This window comes from Poecilia mexicana, unplaced genomic scaffold, assembly GCF_051168715.1.
Source record: "Poecilia mexicana isolate PSO_F unplaced genomic scaffold, ASM5116871v1 scaffold_18, whole genome shotgun sequence".
NCBI classification, from domain to species: Eukaryota; Metazoa; Chordata; class Actinopteri; order Cyprinodontiformes; family Poeciliidae; genus Poecilia; species Poecilia mexicana.
In genome coordinates this window covers 14139958-14164125 of record NW_028263387.1, presented here as the reverse complement: position 1 = coordinate 14164125, position 24168 = coordinate 14139958, and the positions used below count along the sequence as shown (strand labels likewise).

The 24168-nt window shown below is 39.9% G+C and overlaps 1 protein-coding gene across 7 annotated transcripts; it reads left to right on the top strand.

Annotated features, from left to right (window-relative positions):
* Window positions 1–313: 313 nt before the first annotated feature.
* On the top strand, window positions 314–23784 carry LOC106911913 (butyrophilin subfamily 1 member A1-like). 7 transcript variants are annotated; one of them, XM_088015478.1, is made up of 17 exons: window positions 314–1315; window positions 1716–1831; window positions 2557–2614; window positions 2733–2818; window positions 2906–3023; window positions 3160–3285; window positions 3530–3697; window positions 3924–4058; window positions 4176–4342; window positions 11854–12225; window positions 12306–12590; window positions 12674–12772; window positions 12877–12912; window positions 22490–22516; window positions 22802–22825; window positions 22919–22963; window positions 23052–23784. In XM_088015478.1, exons 9-17 carry the CDS (start codon window positions 4231–4233, stop codon window positions 23540–23542), a joined length of 1491 nt encoding a protein of 496 aa, XP_087871604.1. In that variant the 5' UTR covers window positions 314–1315; window positions 1716–1831; window positions 2557–2614; window positions 2733–2818; window positions 2906–3023; window positions 3160–3285; window positions 3530–3697; window positions 3924–4058; window positions 4176–4230; the 3' UTR covers window positions 23543–23784. The 7 variants fall into 7 exon arrangements, with proteins under 7 accessions (XP_087871604.1, XP_087871605.1, XP_087871603.1 ...); XM_088015479.1 differs by lacking the exon at window positions 1716–1831; XM_088015477.1 differs by having other exon boundaries at window positions 314–1831.
* The last annotated feature ends 384 nt before the right edge of the window (window positions 23785–24168 follow it).

Sequence of the window (24168 nt, the reverse complement as noted above, 5' to 3'; positions counted from 1 at the left end):
TTATTTTTATGCACCTGCTGACTAAGGAATAAGATCTTGAAATTCAACATATTGCCATTCTTATCCACACCTGAAAATTGTATAAAACAAATTTTTACTTTTTAATAAATACCAAAAAAAATAAAATAAAATAAAAACCCCAACAATTTGTCATTTTTATGTTGCTCAGTTGTTTTCTCAATGTAAAATTCACTTTACAATCCAGTTTAGGAAAACTAGGTAACTGCAGCAGCACTTTCTCTTCTCCCCTGCTTCTTCAGCAGCTGGATCCGGTTGTGGACATAAAACTTGATGGCTCTCCAGTCTCGCTGGTTGCTCACCAGCAGGGGGCAGAGTTCCAGGCAGCGTTCACAGTCCGCCTTGGCGGGGACGCGCAGGTCCAAGAGGTTCTTCTTGAGGTGCGTCTCCACAGCTACGCGCTCCGCCTCAGACCAGGGTCGCTTCAGGACGCCGCGCTTTCCTGTGGGAAGTTGTAATGAAGGCCATGAGCACACGTATAAGTTGAGCATATTTACAAACAAGCAGGATATTTTTAGTAAGTGTAGAAGTATGAAGGAAAGCAGAACAATAAATGCTGCTCTTAAATGAAAAATGTTTTGGTTTTGTTTAAGCCTGTAAATTAAATCCAAATATGTAGTTAAAGAAATCGCTAAAGGCCCTTGAAACTTGTTTCAAGAGACTCTGGAACAGAGGGCTTAAAAAGATACTTCAATAGTTATGCAACACTTATCTTGTACTTGAGTAATTCTAATTTGGAGCAAAGCTGCTCTTGTCTGAGTAGTTTCTGATTATTCTACCATCCTGTAGTAACTTCACTTCGTGATATTTATGTTTGATGCATAAATATCACGAATGATATTTATGCATCAAACACATAAATACACCTGCTGTTTATAGTAAAGTCAGACTTCTGGTTGACTTTGAAAGAAGCTGTAAACTCCAAACGCCATTTCCTTTAAGACGCTTTTTATGAATAGCGGCTTAACCCTTGTGCGTGCGAAGACAGGCAAATGATACAAGTGATACGGGTGTGGGGTCGGTTGGACCCAATTTGTGAAACACAAGGCTTAACAACCTGGTTATATTTGCATGCCGAAATCGAAAGTAAAAGTAGCAGTCTCTTCACCTCTATTTCACGCCTTGTTTTGTTATAGCTAAGCCACAGAAGTGAGCAGGTCCCTCCTGGACTTGAATCACCTCTAAAACTTGCCTCGTCGGGAGGAATTATCACCGTTTTTAGTGACTATATTTATGTCACTTTTTATTCACTGGGACCCAATGGGTAAACCGAGAGTTACAATCGCTGCTTTAACAGGTAAATATGACCTACACTCTTAGAAATGGCTGTAAATTTATGGCGGAATTCCAGCAGTAACATACTGTTATTCCAAAATACGGTAGGATATTATCAATTTGATGTCTTCTTCTGTTGTCACAATCAAGACTGACGACTGGCAGTAAACTACCGCAAAATAATTGTACAATACAGTTTTTTTCCCCTAAGAAATACGTTTTACTTGTATTTGCATCTTAGAGAACCAGCATTTAAAGACAATATTAAACGGGAAGAAAAAAATACTTTCCATAATAAATCTTTTAGGGAATGAATCAAAATCTACAGAGCATAATCAAAAGTGTTACCAGTATTGGTGTTCGTTAAAAATACAATGTTAATTAAACACTTATTTAGTCAAATTCAAAGATGGGTTTGTCAGTTTCCCTAAAGAAATAGTGTTTGCTAAAGAGTTGCTCCCACAATCGCAACTTATCTGTGACGTCACGTGTTTGCCCTGGAGACAACAGTATGGCGTCTTGTCTGGAGCTTATCAAGGTAAGTTCCCCAAAGCTATTAAAACTTTGGTCTTTATGTTGTCTTTTTAATGTTCTCTCTTTAATGTATTTATGTAATGTAATGGTGATGTATTGTCTCAATGTTTGTAACTCCCTGGCGGACATTATATCACAATGTATGCTGCGTTTATACATGTATTCTGTATCTCAATAAAGATCTATTTAAAAAAAGTAAGTTCCATGTTAAGATCATCATGTTTTTGATTTTGATTATTTTTTATGAATGCATTAACTTTCTGTTTGCGTAAGAGTATCAACTTATGCTTAACTAAGTTTATTTGTTTGGATATCGTGGTACGACTGTTCCTGCCAGCATGCCTAGGTGGGCCCCATGTGGGGAAAAGGAGGGCAGGCCATATGGCCCACATGGGCCCTACATAGGCCCTATATGGTGGTGACCCACATGGGTTTGTCCATTTATTGTTTTTGTTAGCAGCTAAAGCTAGCCAAGCAGGTGTAGCATGGTGTGTCAGGTGGTTAAACTAACATTAAAACTGTCAGAAAGGCAGTTTGAGTTTACAGTATTTAGCTGCGGAGTCGTTTTCTTGAAGTTTTCGGCTATAGACGGCATAATGGGGAGAGTGGCTGTGCTGGACCGGTGGTTTGATCTATGCGATCAAAGCTAAGCCAAAATGTTTTTGTCTCTATAAATAATAATGATAATAAATAATGACATATTGGCTGCTTCTTTTTTTTCTTCATTAGTACGTCATGTTGGTGACTGAAGCGTGTTATGATGACTTCAACACATTTCTTCTGACAGGTTGGTAGAAGAAATGCTGTCCAGAATGTTTCTTTAAGCTGACTAATTTCTATAATGTCTAATGTCTGAATTGTGTTCATGGTAATTATTTCTGACATTTTTATGCTTTATGTTGTAGGTGGTGAAAAATGCTCTCCAGGGTAAACCGGGTGGACAAAGTATTTTGAATGACTGTGATGGTGACACACACACACACAGACACAGGTGGGTCTGGCTAGTTTTGCTCACACTCTTTAAAATGTTTATTTATTATCCTAATGTATCTGCTATTTATCCTGTTGTTCCTCCAAGCTGGGAAAATCAGGCATTCTTCTGTTGGTTTATGTGCTTCGTCCTACATCCAAAGGCCACAAGAAGAATCCAAAACAGCTCATGTCAAACTGTGGACCATGTTTTCAGATATGTGCAGGTATGTGGTCATTCTAATGATCCTACTTCTTTGTAGAAGCACTTTCTCATTGGCTTTGTTTGCTATCTGAATGTAGCTGTGCTGCTAAATATATTTAATAATTTTTATTATTCGTCTTCTTATCATAATGTCAAAGATGCAAGCCAGTGTTGAAGCCTTCCTCATTGCAGTGCAACCAGGACAGCCCTTCCTCCTGCATGTTGATGAAAACAAAAGCAGCACCAAAGACACTTCACCATCAGTGATCACAAGATCATCCAAGGTAGCTTTTGATGAACTTCCAAAGCACACTTCACCTTCAGTGCAAAGTACCATGAATTCCTCTATAACTTCTGTACATTAATCCAGCCTACAGTTTTCAACATTGATGTGACTTGCACGACAGTTGAGGAGATTAAGATCCTTGCTTTTACTTTACCTGGCAGAGTGGACACTCTTTATTATGATGATCATTTAAATGCATACTGTATCAATAAGAGGATTTGTTTTATGTTCTTCCAATTAAGGACTTGGTTTATTAACAGTCCCTGTGGCAAGCAGTTTTCTGCATGGTCAGCATTGAAGGCCATATTGTCTTTGAGAGGGCCCAGTCAATATTCCAGACAGGACAGTGTTGTCCATCTTCTTCATCTTCAACCTCCAATGAGGCAGCCAAGACTTTGGTTCATTCAACGGTAAAACCATTCCTATATATATATATTTTTTTTTTACAATGACATGGTTTTAAAGCAAGTTTGATTAACATTCGATAAAGGTGGTGATGTTTTCTCTTTACGTAATTAAAAACAGCTTTATTTATATATTGTACCAGCTGCATTCAGAATGCCACACTATTTATATTCTCAGGATTTATCCCATTTTTAATTTTGTTTTTTGGTCGCTCCATTGGGATTAACCCAGAAAGGGGCACAAAAGCCGGTCATGGGAAGATGGTATCCAAAAAAACAGGAAAGACCATTCAAAAGAAAAAGTGACAATGTTCAGGTTTCCACCTTCATCAAAAACTTGATGAACTTTGAGTGACATCTCATTCAGGTTAGTTGTTTTTTTCTTTTCTTTGAAATTTTTCTGTTTCCATATTATATAGGATCTAAATTGTATTATCTTTTCTTTTTTCATGTTGGACGGTGCCTTCATCTGCATCTAATAAAGTACCGTATTTTCCGCACTATAAGGCGCACTGCATTATAAGGCGCACCTTCAATGAATGACATATTTTAAAACTTTTTCCATATATAGGGCGCACCGCATTATAAGGCGCTACCTTATACATCCATTAGACAGTGCTGCGCTAAAGGGAATGTCAACAAAACAGGCAGGTCAGTCAAACTTTATTATGAATAAACACCTGTTTTATTATTTTCTCCGAGGTAAAATATTAATATTTTTGTGACACAGTTTATCTTTTAACAACAGCAAGGTATAACATGTAGTGCAACATTTGTATCACATAGTGGAGTGGAACGTTTCCTCCATTCAGTAAACACGTAAAAAACATTCTGATGCTGTTACGGTAAATTAAACGTTAGTGCAATCACAATATAGTAACACACGTAATAAAAAACATTCTGATGCTGTTACGGTAAATTAAACGTTAGTGCAATCACAATATAGTAACACACGTAATAGTGCAAAGCAATAACAATAATAACTCAAATAATAACTCTAAAGCAATAGCATAATAGGCTATCTCAATGTTGTTCACGTTAATGCCCATATTTACAATATGACCAACCTTGTTCAACTGTAAACACACAAAAAACAAACATGTAAAGCTCACGTTATCAGTTCATTCCTCATCTACGAATCCCTCGAATTCTTCTTCTTCGGTGTCGGAATTGAACAGCTGGGCTAATGCGGCATCCAACACGCCCGGCTCCGTCTCATCAAAGTCGTCATTAACCGAGTCAGTGTCTCTGTTGTTGTCTGTCAGCTCAGTGACAATTCCTGCCTTCTTGAAAGCTCGGACCACTGTTGAGTCTGATATATCAGCCCAGGCATTTACGATCCACTGGCAGATAGTGGCGTATGTCGCCCGGCGCTGTCTCCCCGTCTTGGTGAAAGTGTGTTCGCCTTCTGTCATCCACTGCTCCCACGCAGTTCGCAGTCTCGCTTTGAAAGCTCTGTTGATGCCAACATCTAGCGGCTGGAGTTCTTTTGTCAATCCACCCGGAATGACGGCTAGCACTGAATTAGTGCGCTTCACTTGTTTTTTAACGTTATCAGTGATATGTGAGCGCATGGAGTCGTAGATCAATAGGGACGGAGCTGTGTGAAAAAAGCCACCCGGTCTCTTCACATAAATTTCTCTCAACCATTCACTCATCTTTTCTTCATCCATCCATCCCTTCGAGTTAGCTTTGATGACGACGCCGGCTGGAAAGTTTTCTTTTGGCAAAGTCTTCCTCTTGAAAATAACCATAGGTGGAAGTTTCTGGCCATCAGCCTGGCAGGCGAGAACTACAGTGAAGGATGATTTCTCATTCCCTGTGGTGCGAACATTCACCGTACGTGCTCCAGTTTTATCCACAGTGCGGTTCACAGGAATATCAAAAGTTAGTGGAACCTCGTCCATATTGATGATATGCTCTGGCCGGATCTTTTTTTCAGTAATCTTGTTTCTGCAGTATGTGCGGAAATTGGCCAGCTTTTCTTGGTAGTCAGCTGGCAGTTGCTGTGAAACAGTAGTTCGTGTGCGGATGGAGAGATTACGTCTTTTCATAAACCGAAAACACCAAGAAGGACCGCCTCTAAAATCATTGATGTTAAGTTCGCGTGCTAGCGCTGTTGCCTTCAATCGAATAGTGATTGTACAGACACTTCTACTTGCTGCTCTTTGCTCAACAACCCACTGTTCAAGTTTGTCCTCTAACTGTGGCCGTCTTGCTTTGTTCCCGCGGAAACTCTGTTTCGTCTTCTTTACTTGGCGCAGCTCATCCTCTTGCTTCCTCCACTTCCGCACCATTGATTCGTTAATGTTGAACTCTCTCGCTGCTGCTCTATTCCCGTGTTCTACTGCGTGACTGATCGCCTTGAGTTTAAACTCTGCGTTGTACGCATGTCTCTTAATAGGAGCCATTTCAGGGTCTTTACAAAAACACGCAAATGGAAATGAAATGCCGTTTTATATAGCTATCCCAGTATGCACCGCGCTCTACTTCTTCTACGGGGAAAATGGAGTCGTCTTACCGTAGTTGCCAGACCTGTTGCGGCTCAATATTGATCCATATATAATGTGCACCGGATTATAAGGCGCATGATCAGCTTTTGAAAAAATTTAAGGCTTTTATGTGCGCCTTATAGTGCGGAAAATACGGTAAGTGCCACTTGGACTTACTGAAAACCATTAATAGTTCACATTTTAAAACCCTGTTAATACTGGAATTCCACATTATTCCAGCCATGTCGAATTTTAGATTTTGGAAGTCATTTTTCTTTGATTTGCTTAGTGATACCCAAAGCATGGATGTTTCTTTAAGAACTGTGGTTTTTATGTTCATAAGATTGTATAAATTAATGAGTTAAACCCAGTTTATGTCACTGTAAACTGAAAGTCTTCAATTTCTATTCCAGTGTTGGTGAAACTATATATGGACTATGAAGGCCTATTTTTTACCAGTTCTCTGAGGAATGGTTTTGTGTTATTTGTTTTGAATGTTTGAATATACTGGAAATATATGTGGTTTGAGGCATAGTGGTGCCTTTAAATAAAAATTCTGTTCTGACGGTTACTTATCGCATCCTCTTTTGTATTATGTGAAGTTCTGATTATGCAGATTATGCATTTTAGAACTGCACCAATTGTAGCACTTCTAAGCCTACACTGGGTCAGGTATTAATGTTCTATCGTAAAACTAAGACTGTACTTTAAAAAGTAGTATTACAGTTTTCTTTGCAGTAGCTTACTCATAAAGTGAATGCAGTAGTAAAACTAAATTTACAGTAAAAATACTGGAACGCCAGTATTTGAAGGTATATTTACTTTCACCACTGTATTTTACGGTGGCCAACAGGTACAAACACCCAGCAAAGACGAGAAAAGCACATGCAACAAAAATGAGATGCAAACAAAAAATGCTGAAAACTGAAGTGATCCAGACCACTAGGGGGAGTCGAACAAAGAACAGCTGTGTCCGAAGTCAGGTTTTGCAGGTAAACTACTGGCAGCTACATACGCCAGTATTTTACCATTCTTTCGAAAAAACGGTAAAATACTGGCAGCTATAGATGCCAGTATTTTACCATTCTTTCACAGTATCTATACCGTACGTGCACTGATGGTAATCTGCAGTCAGGATTAATTACGGTACAGCTACTGTGCATTTACTGTAAACTTCTGGCATCTATAGCTGTCAGTATTTGACTGTAAATTTACAGGATTATTTCTTAGAGTGTAGATTTCATTCCGTAAAGCTGATCTCATCATGTCATGAGTTGTCAATCATGTTTGTATTTCTAAACAGGTTGGCACACAATCCTGTTATAGCTCGTACAGTTTCTTATTTATATTTTTTTCTATCCCAGGTAATCGGATGATTTACTTTTTGTTTTTCCATGTCTGCATGACTTCTTCATTTATTTGCCGCATTTATAGGACTAAAGTCAAATTCTTTGTTTGTACATTGAAACTTGATTCTGATCCTAAAACAGGTGTTCTGACTATCTGTCATACCCGTAAATCTATGGTAATGCGCATGCGCACATCGATGTTACTTCACGTAGTGGTTTTTCAGCATATTTCTTATAAATCCGTCATACCTGTAGAAGTTTCATTTTGTGTGTTTTATTTCTCAGAAGTTTACGGTAAATTTTATTTAATTAAGCTGTTACGTTAATCAAACATATTAACATAAATGACTTTTGCTGTTTCCAAGATCTTTACTATACTGTAAACAAAACATTAGTCCCGTTTAGCGTGACTATTTCTTCAAATACTGTTTGACTACAAATTTGGTCTCCCGCGGGATATTTTGTCCCTATAGCTAATCCACCTCTTTAATATTTCTTTAGAAAACTGCACGGAATATGTACATGAATAACGCTGGATGCTGACTGAAGCTGTGTTAGGCAACAAGCAGAACACCACTTCTTTCTGGACACTGCGTGGAAATAACTAGATTATTATTATTTTTTATATATATACCGTAAACTTCAGAGAAATAAAATACACACACAGTGAAACTTGTACACAGGTATGACAGATTTATAAGAAACGTAACATCGATGTGCGCATGCGCATTACCACAAGGTATGCTGGATTTACGAGGTATGACAGATAGAACACCTATTCACGCCTACATGGGACCCTAAAAAAATTGGGTTTTGGGGGCCCTATTGTTCTGATAATAATGTGGATTGCTACAATCAACAGTCAGACGATTAGTTTATTCGCACATCTGTCATAAAAGCAGTACTTTACCTTTTACATCTCTGACAGTGCTGTTTACATTTGATCTGCATGTATTATCTATTGGTAGTAAAAGCAACAAAAAACTAGAATCCACTGGGCTTAAGATGGAATACACACACATACTTTGATTAAATAAATTTTTCTTATTGCAATAGTTAAAAATTTATTTTATACTACTTGAGTCTTTCTCACTTGACAATGTGGACCGGTACTGGGTTGATTCTGCGTCTTTTTCATCATATGAATTGATGAAAAAAAATGTTTGGTTTAGCCACGTAAATTATATCGCCAACTAATACCGCTTAGAGTCGTTCATCTTTATATTTTAATGCAGTAGCCATGTTGCCTGATGTAAAAACTTTTTGCTAGACAATGTCAATCATTGTGAAGTTTTAGTTATTGTTATCAAACCTTATCAAGCACGGCATTTTAAATCATAAAATGCATGGTAATGCAACTTTCATTATTAAGTAATAAAATATATATGGCCAACCACGAGAATCAACTCATTTAAAGTTAAGATTCAGTTTCACACAAATACAAAGATGCTATCATATGCATTAACAAGTGCAACATATGTAATGAAGTTAAATACTTGGGACATTTCATAAAAGTTGTGTGTTCTGTGCAGTGGTGGAGAAAGTACTCAAAAAATGTACTTAAGTAAAAGTACAAATACACAGACAAAAATGTACTCAAGTAAAAGTAAAAATAGTACATTAACATTTCTACTTAAGTAAAAGTAAAAAAGTACTGGCATTTAAAAACACTTAAGTATTAAAAGTAAAAGTACTTGCTGAATGCATTACCTAATCCCTAATACAATATCATTAAGTGAACTGATCGTATTTAAATTGAATACATGAGAAATATGCCATTTTAATGAACAATGCCACAGATGAAGCATGTTTTTATCTCTCTGTAACATAGTTTAGACTTAGGTATGTGATTCTATGCATCATAATTTCAGGGATGGAAACATCTTGTCTCCTGTCCTAACATAGCATGAACTTCACTTTTTTTTGCCACAAGTGGCTTTTATTTTGAAAGAAATCCAACAGAAAGGGGATGGAAAGAAGGTGGGTGGGGGAGGACATGCAACCAAGGAGCCACGTAGCATAGTTGTAGTCAAGATCACCTACCCAAGACCAAGTCAAGACAAACACCCCACGCTACGTGACCTATCAAAATTGCTTCTCAAATTGATCTGAAAACTCCACATTCACATAAAGCACCTAGATATTAAATACTGAAATAAATTTAATCAGTAAAGATCTGTCCAGAAGAATCAGATCGTTCCTGAAAGTCATATCAAAGCAGACTTTGGTCACAGCGTTGTTCCATATTTGCAACACCTCAGTCAACACCTCCACACTATAATTCAGCGCATGAGTGACAACTTTTTTTCATCGCAGATGCAACATGTGTGTCTCTGTACAGTTAACTTTGCTAGCATCACGTCCACAGATCTTACCTTTCTTTAAGCTTTCCTTCGAAGTGACGCTAAAAGTTGGACGAAGTCCCCACCGTCTGTGAAAGCGAAGCGCTGCTGATTTTACATGTCGCCATATCTTATGATTTATGCAGCGCTATTATATTACTGACGATTAGACAGACATCTTCTCCCGCTCAGAGGAAACCACTGCGCATGTCTGGAGCTCCGTGTGGGAGTAAAGGTGGAGGCGATGGGTGACAACAGACACTAAGTCACGTTATTGCTTGGATTTTATGGCGCCACCTTAAATCCCTGAACTTCACATTTTAATGGAAAAAAAAGAGCAACGAGACTTGGATGTAACGAGTAACGCGACAGTTTTGTAGAAATGTAGTGAAGTAGAAAGTACAGATACTTACTGTAAAATGTAGTGGAGTAAACGTAGAAAGTACCCATTATTAAATACTTCGTTACTTCCCACCACTGGTTCTGTGTGATGTATGTGTATGTGATGAGAAAATCTGGTATGTGTTCATCCTCTGTAAAGATGGATGAACACAAATTTCCTCTCTTGCTCTCAGTGAAGGCAGAAGCTTTTTTCCTCTGCTCCCTTCCTGCCCTTGTCTGCCCTGCTTGCTCTGTTTTTTTCTATATCTTTGGAGCCTTTCTTTGCACATCCTCCAAATCTACAAATTACGGATCTGGTCAACCGGTTTCTCAATGCAATTGATCAAATTTTCTCGACTAGCAGTCTGGGCACTGGAGAGCCATCTTGTCCTGCAGGACACACCCGGCGGGATTCACCCTGGATTTATTCATGATAACAGGATTTCTGCTGTTTGGAGCTTGTGGATTCAGACTGTTGGTGTGGACAGAGACACAAATTGGATGTGAGACTTGCAGCCCAGCTGAGAACTCCAGGACTGTCCCCTTCATGCCATAGTTGGTGGGGACCTGTCCATACTAGTCCTTCAGGAAGTTATGCCTATGTCTAAAACTCACTGGTGTAGTGGAATCAATCTTGGAGAAGTTGCTAGTTTAGGTTCAGTGGAACGACCAAACTAATTTGGATGATTGGGAACTGAGATGTATCGGAGAGACTTTAGGGAAGATTGAAATTTATAATCTTCCCGACCTAAGACATTCTGTATCTGAACTGGTTTTCCCCATGAGGCCTTGGAAGGGCTGCATATTTCCAGTCTCCTTGAAGATATGTAAACATAACGCTCTTCCCTCCTCACCCCCTCCTGTATCCATGCAGCTGTGGAGCTCAGCGCTCCCAAGGATATTCCTCGATAACAATACCTCTATTGGACTTCTGACGGGAGGCTGAGCAACGTGGTTTCATGGCCCTGTGAGGTCACCTTCTTCATTCATGTCTTTGTTTTGCCCTTTGTTTTGTCTGAATGTTGCCATTTGCCCTAATGTGTCCTTTCCTCTTTTTTATTTTATTTTGTTAGAAACTGTGGAGTACACACTTCTAACCCGGAAAAGGAATTAGAACAAACATAGAATCCAGAAAAAACAATCTTCCAGAACAGGAACATTTAGTTTTTATTATTACTTAGACACTGTGGATAACTCATTACTTATTTAGAGCACACTTAGAAAGTCCAGAGGATACTTACTTAATTTAACATCTTTGTATTAACATAATAACATAAAAATCATTACTTTAAAAAAACTCATGGTCTTTTGGAACCAGCAGCAAATACAAATGCAGCTCAAACAGCAAATAAATCAGTTCCCAACCACATTGTAAATATTATCAAGTTTTATATGGGTTTTATGTTTACCGTGCATTGAGGTGCAACTATCATTATTTATTGTTTGGGAAAATTATTAATTATAAAACATTTGGTCTACTGAAAGACTTCAGACTTGAAATCAATGGAACATTTTACTTTGAAACACTTAACATACTTAATCTAATACCAGAACAAAATGAAAAGATGACTCTAATTATGATTTTCTTTTCTTTTCAGTTTCAGAGACTGTCACAGTTTCAGTAAAGTCTCCTGTCTCAGTCCAGCGAGGTCATACAGCCATCTTACCCTGCTGGCTCACCTTCTCTGAGAGTGCAGAAGATATGGAGGTACTCTGGTATCAAGGGAGTGATCAGTCTGGTACTCCAATCCTGCTTTATCAAGCAAGAGCTTTCGACTATTCATCCCAGAAACCTTCATACGCTGGCCGAGCCTCATTTGGCCTGAAGGAAGAAACATCAGGTGGATTAAAGGCAGGTGATGTCAGCCTGAAGCTGGAAAACGCCACAATTGAAGATGCAGGAAAATATACATGCTATGTCAGCAGCTCTGATGATGATGACAGTGCATCTATTAGTCTGAGTGTGACAGGTGAGAACCATGAAACAGAACGAGAACAAAACCAAACAGAATGATGTCCACATCAAATGATCATCTTCTTCTTCTTCCAGAAACTGGACACCAACCTCTCCTGTCAGCAGTGATGAAAGACGATAACAAAGTTAATCTGAGCTGCCAATCTGACGGCTGGCATCCAAAGCCTGAGCTGAGCTGGTCAGACAGCAAAACAGCTCTCACACCTGCTAATGTGATGTTTAGCAAAAACTCTGCTGGTTTTTATTCAGTCCATAGTTGGGTTCTGGTCTCCAGTCCCTCTGAGGTCTCCTGCTCTGTTGGGCTCTTCAATGAAGAACCAAAGGAGACCAGAATGCGTCTGGAAAATTCATTAGAAGAAGGTTTGTGGTTTTACCCTCAAGTTTCTTTTATTAGTCTTTTATGAGAAGTATGTTTATTAGAACAATATTTGCTTTTTATTCAGAGTCAGGATCGTCCTCAGCTGGATGGGTGGCCTTTGGGATACTTTTGGTTGTATTAGTTGCTTTCGGAGCCTTGTACTTCCTGTACTTCAGGAAGAAAGGTAAATGTCTGATCCAAATCAGAGAGGATGCATAATTGAAATTTAAAAAATGCTGACATAGTAATGACTATTAATTTCAAACCTATATATGTTTTTTATTTCAGCTAACAAGCACAAATCAGGAAATGACACAACTGATGGTAAAGAAATCATGCAGAAACAAAACGTCATTGGTTTTCCATTAAAGGGACAATCATGTAGTTTTATTTTGTTGTTTTCAGACTTAAGTACAAATGTAACAAAATGTTCATGTTAAAACTGAGCAAAAACCTCATGGGATTATCACAACTGTTACATTTCTAAGGATGTTTAAATAAGACAGTAAGGACGTGTCAAATCCCTTGTAAAAGTGTTTTCACCCGTTGTAGTGACTTGTTGTTAATCAAGGAAACAAAACGAACCCAAGAATCTGGGGCTCTGCTGACTGGCAGGTGTTGATTCATTGGATCTTCTGGATCAACACCTGTGATTCTATGATTGTAGAGCATTTATTGATCTGGCGCTTTCCAACAAAATGCGACTTTTCAGCGTTGCACACGTCCAATGTTGACGTAGTACAGCCAAATGATTCACATAATTGCCGCAAAGTGTAACCGGTGTATATTACTAGTGTTCTTTTACCACTAATTTAGTCTTATACAGACGGTTAACCTCGATGTATTCTGCGTTGTGTTCAGACCAAGAAGGGACTCAGACCACTGGAGTTGCTGGTTGTTGTTTAATGCAGGTTCCTGGCAGAGGCCTGCACAAATAGAAATACAGAAAGCCCTTTAGCATGCAGCTCTTCCACACACAGAAGTCGGAATTCCCCTCTCCTCAGGCAGCCTAGCGCCAACTCAGGGTACCATAGTATTGTTCCCAGAAATAAATTCACAATAATACAAAAATAAAAAAATAAAAAAATAAAGGAAACTGAGATAATTACATAACCCAGATGTTTTGTGTACTTAATACAACCAGCTTAAACATTGTAGAACAAAAGAACCAAATACACATACCTGCACAAATAGAAATACAGAAAGCCCTTTAGCATGCAGCTCTTCCACACACAGAAGTCGGAATTCCCCTAGCAGATAAGCACATGGAGAAACCCTGTGACTAACTAATAACAATATAAGCTCTAATATTTACAACAAAATTTTCTTAACTTGTCAAAAGAAATGTATGTATTAAAACATAAACATTCACAGCTGCATGTGCTTTCAATTATTTTACAAATATCAAAAAAACCATGAACTTAATCAAGAGCAAAGAAACTTTCCTACCTCTCCTCAGGCAGCCTAGCGCCAACTGAGGGTAGTACAGTAATGATGTCATAGAACACTCTCTTAAAGCAACAGTACAGGTAGTAGTGTTTACCAAAATAAATAAAATAATACAATCCTTAAAATATAACAAAAAAAATGGGATTCTTCAGTATTAATCAGGATTTGGTGAAATTTCAAACATTATAAAAATAAATAAAAGCACATTTTCTAAACTTGTTACATTCACCCCCCGTGAAATTCACCAAAATCCTGAGCGTGATCTAAAGAAATGTAACCAAAGAGGATATGTCTACAACCGATATATTCTGGCACAAATGAAGAGTGAGACCTAGTCCACACGTTCAACATAAAAGTTACCCTCTATAGAAGGTTCAGGAAAGAAAGAGATTGATCAGGTCCCTTCAATTCCCTAGCTCAATGTCACGCCTGTTACGCAACACAGCATCTGGCCCATAAGACTCCTGCAATGTAAACAATCCTCATCAAACCAAAACTGAACACTTCCAAATCAAAATCTGTATAGTAAGTACTAAGTAGCAGAAATCATAGATAACACATTCACCACACAACTGGAATCAGCGCTGAACTGTGTGGAATGGGCCAACATGCAAAACGTTAGAACTCTTTGAAAAAGGCCTCTGGACCATAGATTCTATCAGTCTGTTCACTGACTTAACTAATCGTCCAGCACGGGTTCTAATCTGGCCATCACTCTCAGTGTTTGACTGTGAAGTGTTTGAAGTAGAAATGGCAGAGTGAGGCCTAATTCTGTTGGCTGAAAAATCAGAATCCGCATCAACTGAAGCCACTGGTTCTTGTGATGTTGTTGATCCAGGCTCCAATGGAGCCTCAAGCTCTGGCACGGCTGGCACTACAGGACACGGAGAGTGCAATGAATCCCTCATATCAGGCAATGAGGAGCTTTCCTCTCCACTGCTGCTGGTCTCGTCATCAAATCCATCGATATCCATGGAGACATTTGTTGTGACCTCACCATCCGACCTGGGAACTGGTAGGAAACTCACATCCAACAGGAGGTTTCTGTGCACAACTTTTGTACGTCCCTCGGTATCTTGTATTTTATAGACATGGATCTCTGGATGCACCTCAACAACCGTGTACACGACATCCTCCCACTTGTCAGCCAGCTTTCTCTTTCCCCGTTCTCCTTTGTTTGCCACAAGGACCCGATCTCCAACTGACAGATGAGCACCTTTGGCACGCTTGTTGTACTGGTGGGACTGGTGTTGCTGTTCAGCCAAGGAATGTTTCTGGGCAATTTCCACAGCACTTTTCAGAGAGGAAAAGAGAGACTTGACATAGGAGTCATAATCCACAACCGCTGAATCATTCAGGACATGGTTGAACATTATGTCGACTGGCAGTCTTGGGACCCGCCCAAACATGAGATAAAAGGGCGCGTAACCAGTCGTTTCATGAATGGTTGCATTGTAAGCAAATGTGAGTGTCTGGATTTGTTCTGACCATCTCTGCTTCTCTTTAAGAGGAAGTGTACGGAGCATTGAACCCAATGTGCGGTTAAATCGCTCAGTTACACCATTTCCCATAGGATGGTAAGCTGTTGTATGGGATTTTGCAACGCCCGCCAGCCGAAGAAGTTCTGCGACCAAGTTGCTTTCGAAGTTGGTGCCTTGGTCAGAATGTATGCGTTCTGGGAAGCCATAAACACAAAACACATGATCCCAGAGCTTTTTGGCCACCTGTTTTGCCGTCTGGTTAGCACAAGGGAAAGCATGAGCCAGTTTGGTGAAATGGTCAGTGATCACCAAGACATCCACTGACCGTTGCTTGCTATCCTCGGCTGACCAGAAATCCAGGCAAACCAACTCCATTGGTGCAGAGCTCTTAATACTTTCCAAGGGTGCACGAGCTGCTGGTTCTGGTGTCTTCCCAAATACACATCTCTGGCAACATTTGACATAGGTACGGACATCTTTCTCCATGTCCGGCCAATAGAAACGCTGCCTCGCAAGAGACAGAGTACGGTCTTGTCCTTGATGACCTGCTAGGTCATGAATGCCAGACAGAGCTTTATCTCGTAAACAATGGGGAAGTACAAACTGGAATCTTTTCTGCTTGGTTGCAGGGTCCTTTGTCACCCTATACATCACACCATCGTGGACTTCCAGCTTATCCCACTGTTTCAGCAGTCTGTTGGCTATCAAGTCCCCGCCAAGTCTTTCTCGCCTAGATGGTCGTTTTCTGGCAGCAACAAAGGGTAACACCTTAGAGATGATTGGGTCCTGTAGTTGGCTGCACTGCAGTTCCTGAACGGAAAACACAGGTAGTGTATCCTGTCCGCCTTGAAGCTGGTGAGTATGTTGCGTCAAACACAGAGCTCTGGATTCTGCGCCCTCAATCCAGTCACAGTGAGCTTGACAAAGAGCTCTGACTTCAGCTGTGTCATAGTGACCCTTCAGTGATGGCTGAGCCACTGATCTATCAGACTGGGGCTGACAGCTGAATCTGAAGATGTCCTGCACAGAACCTTCAGTGACCTTGTCGGCTTCTTGTGTCAGGGACAGGTATGACTCCTCCAACAATCTATGACTGATTGGTTTAGCAAAGGGGTCTCGACTCAAGGCATCGGCAACCACATTACTCCTTCCAGGCAGGTGTTTTAAGTCAAAGGAGTATGAAGCGAGTTTTGACACCCATCGGATCTCACATGCGTCAAGCTTCGGCTTTGTCAGGAGGTAGGTAAGAGGGTTATTATCTGTCCAGATGGTAAAACTACGCCCCTTTAGCCAGTGACTAAATTTTTCGCAGACGCTCCATTTAAGAGCCATGAACTCCAACCTGTGGGCTGGGTATTTTTGTTGGGATGCACTGAGAGTCTTGCTCGCAAAGGCAACAGGTCGAGCTTTGGATTCTCCTTGGGCCACTTGTGATAGAACTGCTCCGAGACCATCCAAAGATGCATCAACAGACAAGATAAATGGTTCATCAAAGTCTGGATGGGCAAGCACGACACATTCCAAGAGCATAGTCTTCAACTTCTGAAAAGCATCTCCACATCCCTCTGTCCAGTCACCAGGTGTTAATTTACGATAGGTGCCTTGGAATCTCCTGTCCTTCGCTGCCCGCCCTCTCCTTTTTTGTCCTGCAGTAAGTGCAAACAAAGGTTTTGCTATGGAGGAGCAGTTAGGAATAAAATGTTGATAGTAGAACACCATGCCGAGGAAAGACTTGATTCTTTTAACAGATGGTGTACAACCATCCGCTTCCATGAGGTCTGAAGTCGACATCTTGGTGATCACCTCCACTTTGCCTGGGTCAACTGACACGCCGTACCCATCAATGACATGCCCCAGGAAACTGACCTGCTTCCGCATCAAATGGCACTTTTTGGGAGCCAGTTTAAGGTTGTTCTCTCGCAACCTCTGGAAAACCATCCGCAATCTGGACAAAGCCTCATCCTCTGATGGTGCAAATACAAGCAAGTCATCAAGATAGCACAAGAGCTTTGTGAAGTTCATATCCCCAAATATTCCAATCATCATACGCATGAATGATGCTGGACTGTTGCATAGACCTTGCGGCATGCGATTGTATTCATACAGTCCAAGGGGAGTCGTGAAAGCTGTATACTTCTTGTCATCCTCATGCATAGGGATGTTGAAAAAGCCTGAGGTGAGGTCCATTGTGCTAAAGAAGCTGTTCCCTCCAAGTGCACCCAGACAGTCAGACTGGTGAGGCAAAGGGTGGGCATCCTTTATGGTGCGGGTATTCAGCCACCTGAAGTCATTGCAAATGCGAAGCCCACCATCTTTCTTCCATACCATCACCAGTGGTGAGGCATATTCACTTGAAGACTTCCTAATGATCCCTTTTTCCTCCATGTCATTCAGAGCAAGCCTCAACTTCTGATAATGAGCAGGGGGAACTCTCCGGTATGGCAACCGGAATGGCCGATCGTCCATTAGCCGAATACGATGAGAGTATCCATGCACCCTGCCACAGTCTAGAGAATCTCTGGAAAAGATATCTTGATACTCCACCAACAGCCCAATGAGACGGGACTTGCAAGTCTCACTGACTTGACACGGGTCCAAATCAATAGTCTCCAAGCCCATATCACATAAGCTCTTGAAAGAGCCATCGTCATTGCATGTAGCAATCAAACCATCATCTCGTAGCTTCTCTGAGTTTCCTGTCTGTTTCTCTGCAGCCATGTGCAATCCCTGAAAGACATTAAAGTCCTCAACTGCTAAGCATGGTGATACATCAGCCAACTTGCAGTTCCGTTTCAGAGTTAAAGCTTTGTCAGATGGGTTCACTATTGTCATCGGCACCCATCTATCACCCCAAAGTGGTGTGATGAGTCGACCCACTAGAACACCTCTTGGTATAGCTTTGGAGCAGGTGGGCTCGACAATGACAGTACTTCCGGCTGACATGGGGATGTTGGCAGGAAGCTTGCCCCAAACTAGATGTTCATGTCTGGGAAGCAGGGTCACTGATTGAGTCAACTTCACAGTGCCAATTTTGTCTGGAACCTCAGTACCCCTCCAGCCTTCAACATTTGTGAACACTGACAAAAACTGCCCAATCTCAGTGTTGGAGGCAAATTCATGTCGAGATGCAATGTCCCAATAGTCCTCACCCCCTTTCAAAACATGGATGATGTGTTTAATAACATTGGAGCCCAAAATGAGATCATCCTGCTGACCAGGTATGACCAAAGTGGGTACACTGCAGGAGACCCCATAGAGCTGCATGTCTAAGTGATAAAATCCTTCAGGCTCAGTCTGCATACCCCCACAGCCCACAAGAATGATGCTTTCTTGGGGATGCTGCTTGTCAGGCAAAACCCCAGCAACACTCAGCTTCTCCACTGCATGCTCACTAATACTGCAGGCCATTGAGCCAGTGTCCAGCATGCCATTAAGCTGCACAGAGTGACTGATGATGACAGGGGTGTAAAACAGCTCACTGAACGCCTGAATCTTATGTGCTGCTTGAATGATTACTTTGGATCCCTTAGGTGCAGCCGCACAGCTAGTCTCATAAAGGTCAGCCAAATCACAGGGGTTGGAGAGGGATTCATGTGCAAAACCCACACCGCCTCTCCCCAGGCATGGGTTTTCTAGTTTAACTGTTGGTTCGGCTCAGCAGAGCTGCTTTCAGGTTGAAGTCTGCGCTGTGCAGTCTGCTGTGGGCAATCCCTCTTCCAGTGGCCTGGGGACAGACACTTTAAGCAGCGGTTTTCCCGTCTGCAGTGACTCAACGTAGAATGGTCTTGAGAACCACAAGCCCTGCAAGCCCTCTGCAAAGGCTGAGACATAGCACCCCTGCCACTCTGGGTTCTAGACACCTGGTCATGTTGTAGCACTAACCTGTCCAATAGGCTCACCAGGCTTCTCAGGCAGTCACTCTCAGTGCCGGCAGCCAACGGCGTAGCTGGTGGAGGGATCCTAGACTGTCCAGCTGGACCAGCAATGTCTGAAACAGGACTGTCAGTCTTGTGCACATGACATTGGGAATGTACCTTGTGCACTGTGGAGCTTTCTCTCGGCTGCTGAGTGTGTGGAGCATTCTGAGATTTCTTCCCCATCATGTGTTCGTCCAGTCTTTCTTGAATCTCATTCGCCGACCACTTCTCTGCAGACTTAAATTTGAAGACACTGGCAAGAGGTTGGTCAGGGCAGTGTTTAATGAACATCATGCTCACTTCATGTTGTGGGTCATCGATCCCACGACCCTGTCTCTTTAAGCATTCATCTGCCACATCCATCATCTTGTTCAGCCGTATCCAGTATTCCAAGGCGTCCTCACCAGGCATTGGCAATGTGTTGTAGAAATCTGCCAACGGCATACTGGAGTAAGTCAGCTCACTGAAGTGCCGTTTCAAGATATCAAAGACTAAACGAGGATTTCTGACATGGTCAATAGACTTATCATTGCGTAGTTTGATTCTGACCACATCCCCAGCCTTGCCCATTAGCCTTGCTAATATTTCTTGGGAATGTTCATGAACTGGAACAGCTCTTTTCTTTAAGTACAAAGACATGAGACTCTCCCATTCATGTACTGTGAATTTGTCAAAGCCATCACCTCTAAATATAGGTGGCTCCTTTGCGTCAGAGTGCATAACAAAACTCACATTGGGTGGAGTCGCCTCACTCGACAGATTGGAAGCCCCTGTACTACATGGGCTCTCACCAGAAAGGAGCTGAGCTCTAATAGAATCACCCAGTTTCTCAGCCAACTGAGTAATAAGAGAGCCTAGATCTGTATTCTGTTCTACCTGATTAGACACAGGCCGGCCCAAAAACCGGGTTGAAGTAAGTTGCGGGGTATCAAACGTTGTTTCTCTCTGCCCTGGTGATCTGGGTTCTAATGTCTGGTTAAGAAACCCCCTCCCCACACCAAATTTGTATGGGCGAGCCACAAGATCTGGGTCCCCACCCTCATCAACATAGGTTCTAGACTCAGCCATGACTCTCAAACTGTACACACAGTGTTGAAATGCTCAACAAAAGCAAATGAAAATGGTAACAAGCCAAACACAGGATGGCTACCAAATAGTAACAAATACACAAAATAATCTCAGGTGAGGGAAAAAAAACAGGTTTCCAATAACAAAATCAAATTTCGTGCAATAATAAAGTGAGTTCCACAGAAAAACCTCAACAGTGCGAAAAGGAAATAAAAACAAAGCTCAAACAGCTTCCCACGGCGGACGAGCTGATGGTCGTCCTCAAAAAAGATCCAAAACAAAGGTCACGGCACCATTGTAACCGGTGTATATTACTAGTGTTCTTTTACCACTAATTTAGTCTTATACAGACGGTTAACCTCGATGTATTCTGCGTTGTGTTCAGACCAAGAAGGGACTCAGACCACTGGAGTTGCTGGTTGTTGTTTAATGCAGGTTCCTGGCAGAGGCCTGCACAAATAGAAATACAGAAAGCCCTTTAGCATGCAGCTCTTCCACACACAGAAGTCGGAATTCCCCTCTCCTCAGGCAGCCTAGCGCCAACTCAGGGTACCATAGTATTGTTCCCAGAAATAAATTCACAATAATACAAAAATAAAAAAATAAAAAAATAAAGGAAACTGAGATAATTACATAACCCAGATGTTTTGTGTACTTAATACAACCAGCTTAAACATTGTAGAACAAAAGAACCAAATACACATACCTGCACAAATAGAAATACAGAAAGCCCTTTAGCATGCAGCTCTTCCACACACAGAAGTCGGAATTCCCCTAGCAGATAAGCACATGGAGAAACCCTGTGACTAACTAATAACAATATAAGCTCTAATATTTACAACAAAATTTTCTTAACTTGTCAAAAGAAATGTATGTATTAAAACATAAACATTCACAGCTGCATGTGCTTTCAATTATTTTACAAATATCAAAAAAACCATGAACTTAATCAAGAGCAAAGAAACTTTCCTACCTCTCCTCAGGCAGCCTAGCGCCAACTGAGGGTAGTACAGTAATGATGTCATAGAACACTCTCTTAAAGCAACAGTACAGGTAGTAGTGTTTACCAAAATAAATAAAATAATACAATCCTTAAAATATAACAAAAAAAATGGGATTCTTCAGTATTAATCAGGATTTGGTGAAATTTCAAACATTATAAAAATAAATAAAAGCACATTTTCTAAACTTGTTACAAAAGCAATGAACAACATCAGACAACAGTGAAAATGATGATGACGGTTAAAAACTGTGTTTCCACTGCAAACATCACACCTGCAGAGAGTTTACCTGTCAGGCCATTTAAACATATAATGCCACCCACTGTCATTTTCAGGTATTACACCAAACAAACAAAAACATAAACCCTAAATTTATGGCTTTAATACCAAACTTTCACAATTAATCACATCACAGAATCAAACTTCATTGTGTTTTCTGAATGAATTTAGATGACAAAATAAGGCATCAAGCAAATCATTGGAAAGGGAACTAAAATGGTTTCAAAATATCTTTGTAAAAATAAATATTTGAAAATATTGATAAGATTTGAAGAGATTTATCTGTACTGAGTGCCCTTTATGCTGCTGTTCCTAAATAAAAACTGTTGCAACGACATTTAGAAGTCATCCAATTATAACATGGATAAAAACAATGAAGGTTTGAAAATATTATGAAAAAAGATTGTAGATATAATCCATAAACCTTGTCATCATACTGTACAGAAAAATAAGCCACAAATGTGGTCTAAGTGGTTTCATTTAGGATTTTGAGACTAAAGCAGTTTACAGCAGTAAGTCTGTTTTGATTCAAAATTTAATCTCTGGACCAAGTAAGAATTGAATTAACAACAATAATTCAGACTTGTTTTATAAGTCACTGTGTAACATCCTCAAACAAAAACCAGTTATGACAGTAAGTCATACTGGATTTACAATGGAGGTATTGGTTGGAATTATTTACTAAAGTTTTATTTTTATCTTTCAGGGGCCAATCTCACAAACATTCCTGAAGGTAAAACAGAAGATATAATACATTTGTACTTCTTTTTCTATTTCACTCAATTCAGCATTTAAGGATGCTTAGTGTTGTAGATTTGCTCCAGATGTTTGAAGACATGAGAGGAGTTCAATAGAAACATAAAGTTATTACATGTCTTTACAGTGATGTGTTCAGATTTCCAGTAAAATAATATCACAGCTTGTTGATGAACCTCAATCTGGTAGAGATAATTTTAAAGCTCTTGTTGTGTTCACTGCATAAAACAACTAAAATATGTATTTCTGTGTCTTCCTTCAGAGAATGAACCACTTCTGTTAAAAGGTAGAACAGAGTATTGGGAGCTGCCTGTGTTAATATAATCAAAACCTTTATCATACAAAATCACATTTCTAAGATATTTTCTTTTCTGTCCAGCAACGTGGCACTCAGCAGCTCTATCAGAAGCATCCAAGCATTATGGTAATTTTACATTTCTTTAATATTATTCTTGTTTAGCATTTTACTTCATTATTATATTAATTAAAATATAATTTTCAATATTTAACAGTGAATGTTCAACTGGTGGACACAGGAAATCCACTAATAAAAATGAAGGATTCTATGCTGAGAGAAAATATTAATGCAGAGTTTCCAGATGGAGACAGAGTCACTTGTCTCACTGCAGTCAGAGGATCACCTGGTTTCTCTTCTGGACGACACTACTGGGAGGTTTGCTTAGTAAATACACACTTTAACTTTAACCACATCAAGAAGTCCTGGTGGATCGGAGTTACAGATAAACATAAAATCCCTCATGATGAACGTTTGTCTCCAACCACAAAAAATGGTTTCTGGTTCTTGTCTTCTTGCCCCAACGAGGAGGATCTATCTATCTATCTATCTATCTATATATATATATATATATATATATATATGTATATATATATATATATATATATATATATATATATATGTATATATATATATATGTATATATATATGTATATATATATATATGTATATATATATGTATATATATATATATATATATATGTGTGAGATTATCATTTTTTATTTAGTTGCATGTTTAAGCCAGCCCAAATTACAGTTCAGTCTAGATGATAGTGGAGTTTAGCTGCTCATTAAACTGTATAATTGCAGAGAACCTGATGTTTGGCTCCTAAAAAAATATGTAAAAATAAAAAAATACAAAAGAAAAATCACAATCTGAATACAGTTCATATACAACACAACTTGTGTTTTCAAAAATTAAAACCATCAATATTTGACAAAAAGGTAAATTTTGATGTGTTGAATTAATTTAATTTAGTTATGTGTCAACATAAAAAAAATCACTGATTTTGAAATCTGCATGATCAGTATGACCCAATTCTTGACCCTCAAGCCACAGTAACCTGCATGTTTTAGGTGTTTCTGTGCTTCAATGCAGCTGATTCAGATAATTACTGCATCAGTTCATCAGCCATCAGTTGAAATCAATTGTCCTGAGGCAGAGAAACTCATAAACCATACAGGGCATTGTGTCTAGAGGACCAGGGTTAGGAAACATTGCTCTTGTTTAAAGGTGCATCTCGAAAGTTAAATGTTAAACTCTGAGACCAAGAGTCCTAAGCACAGTAACAGTGTGGTCAGGTGCCGAGTCCTGCTGGAAAATAAAATCAGCA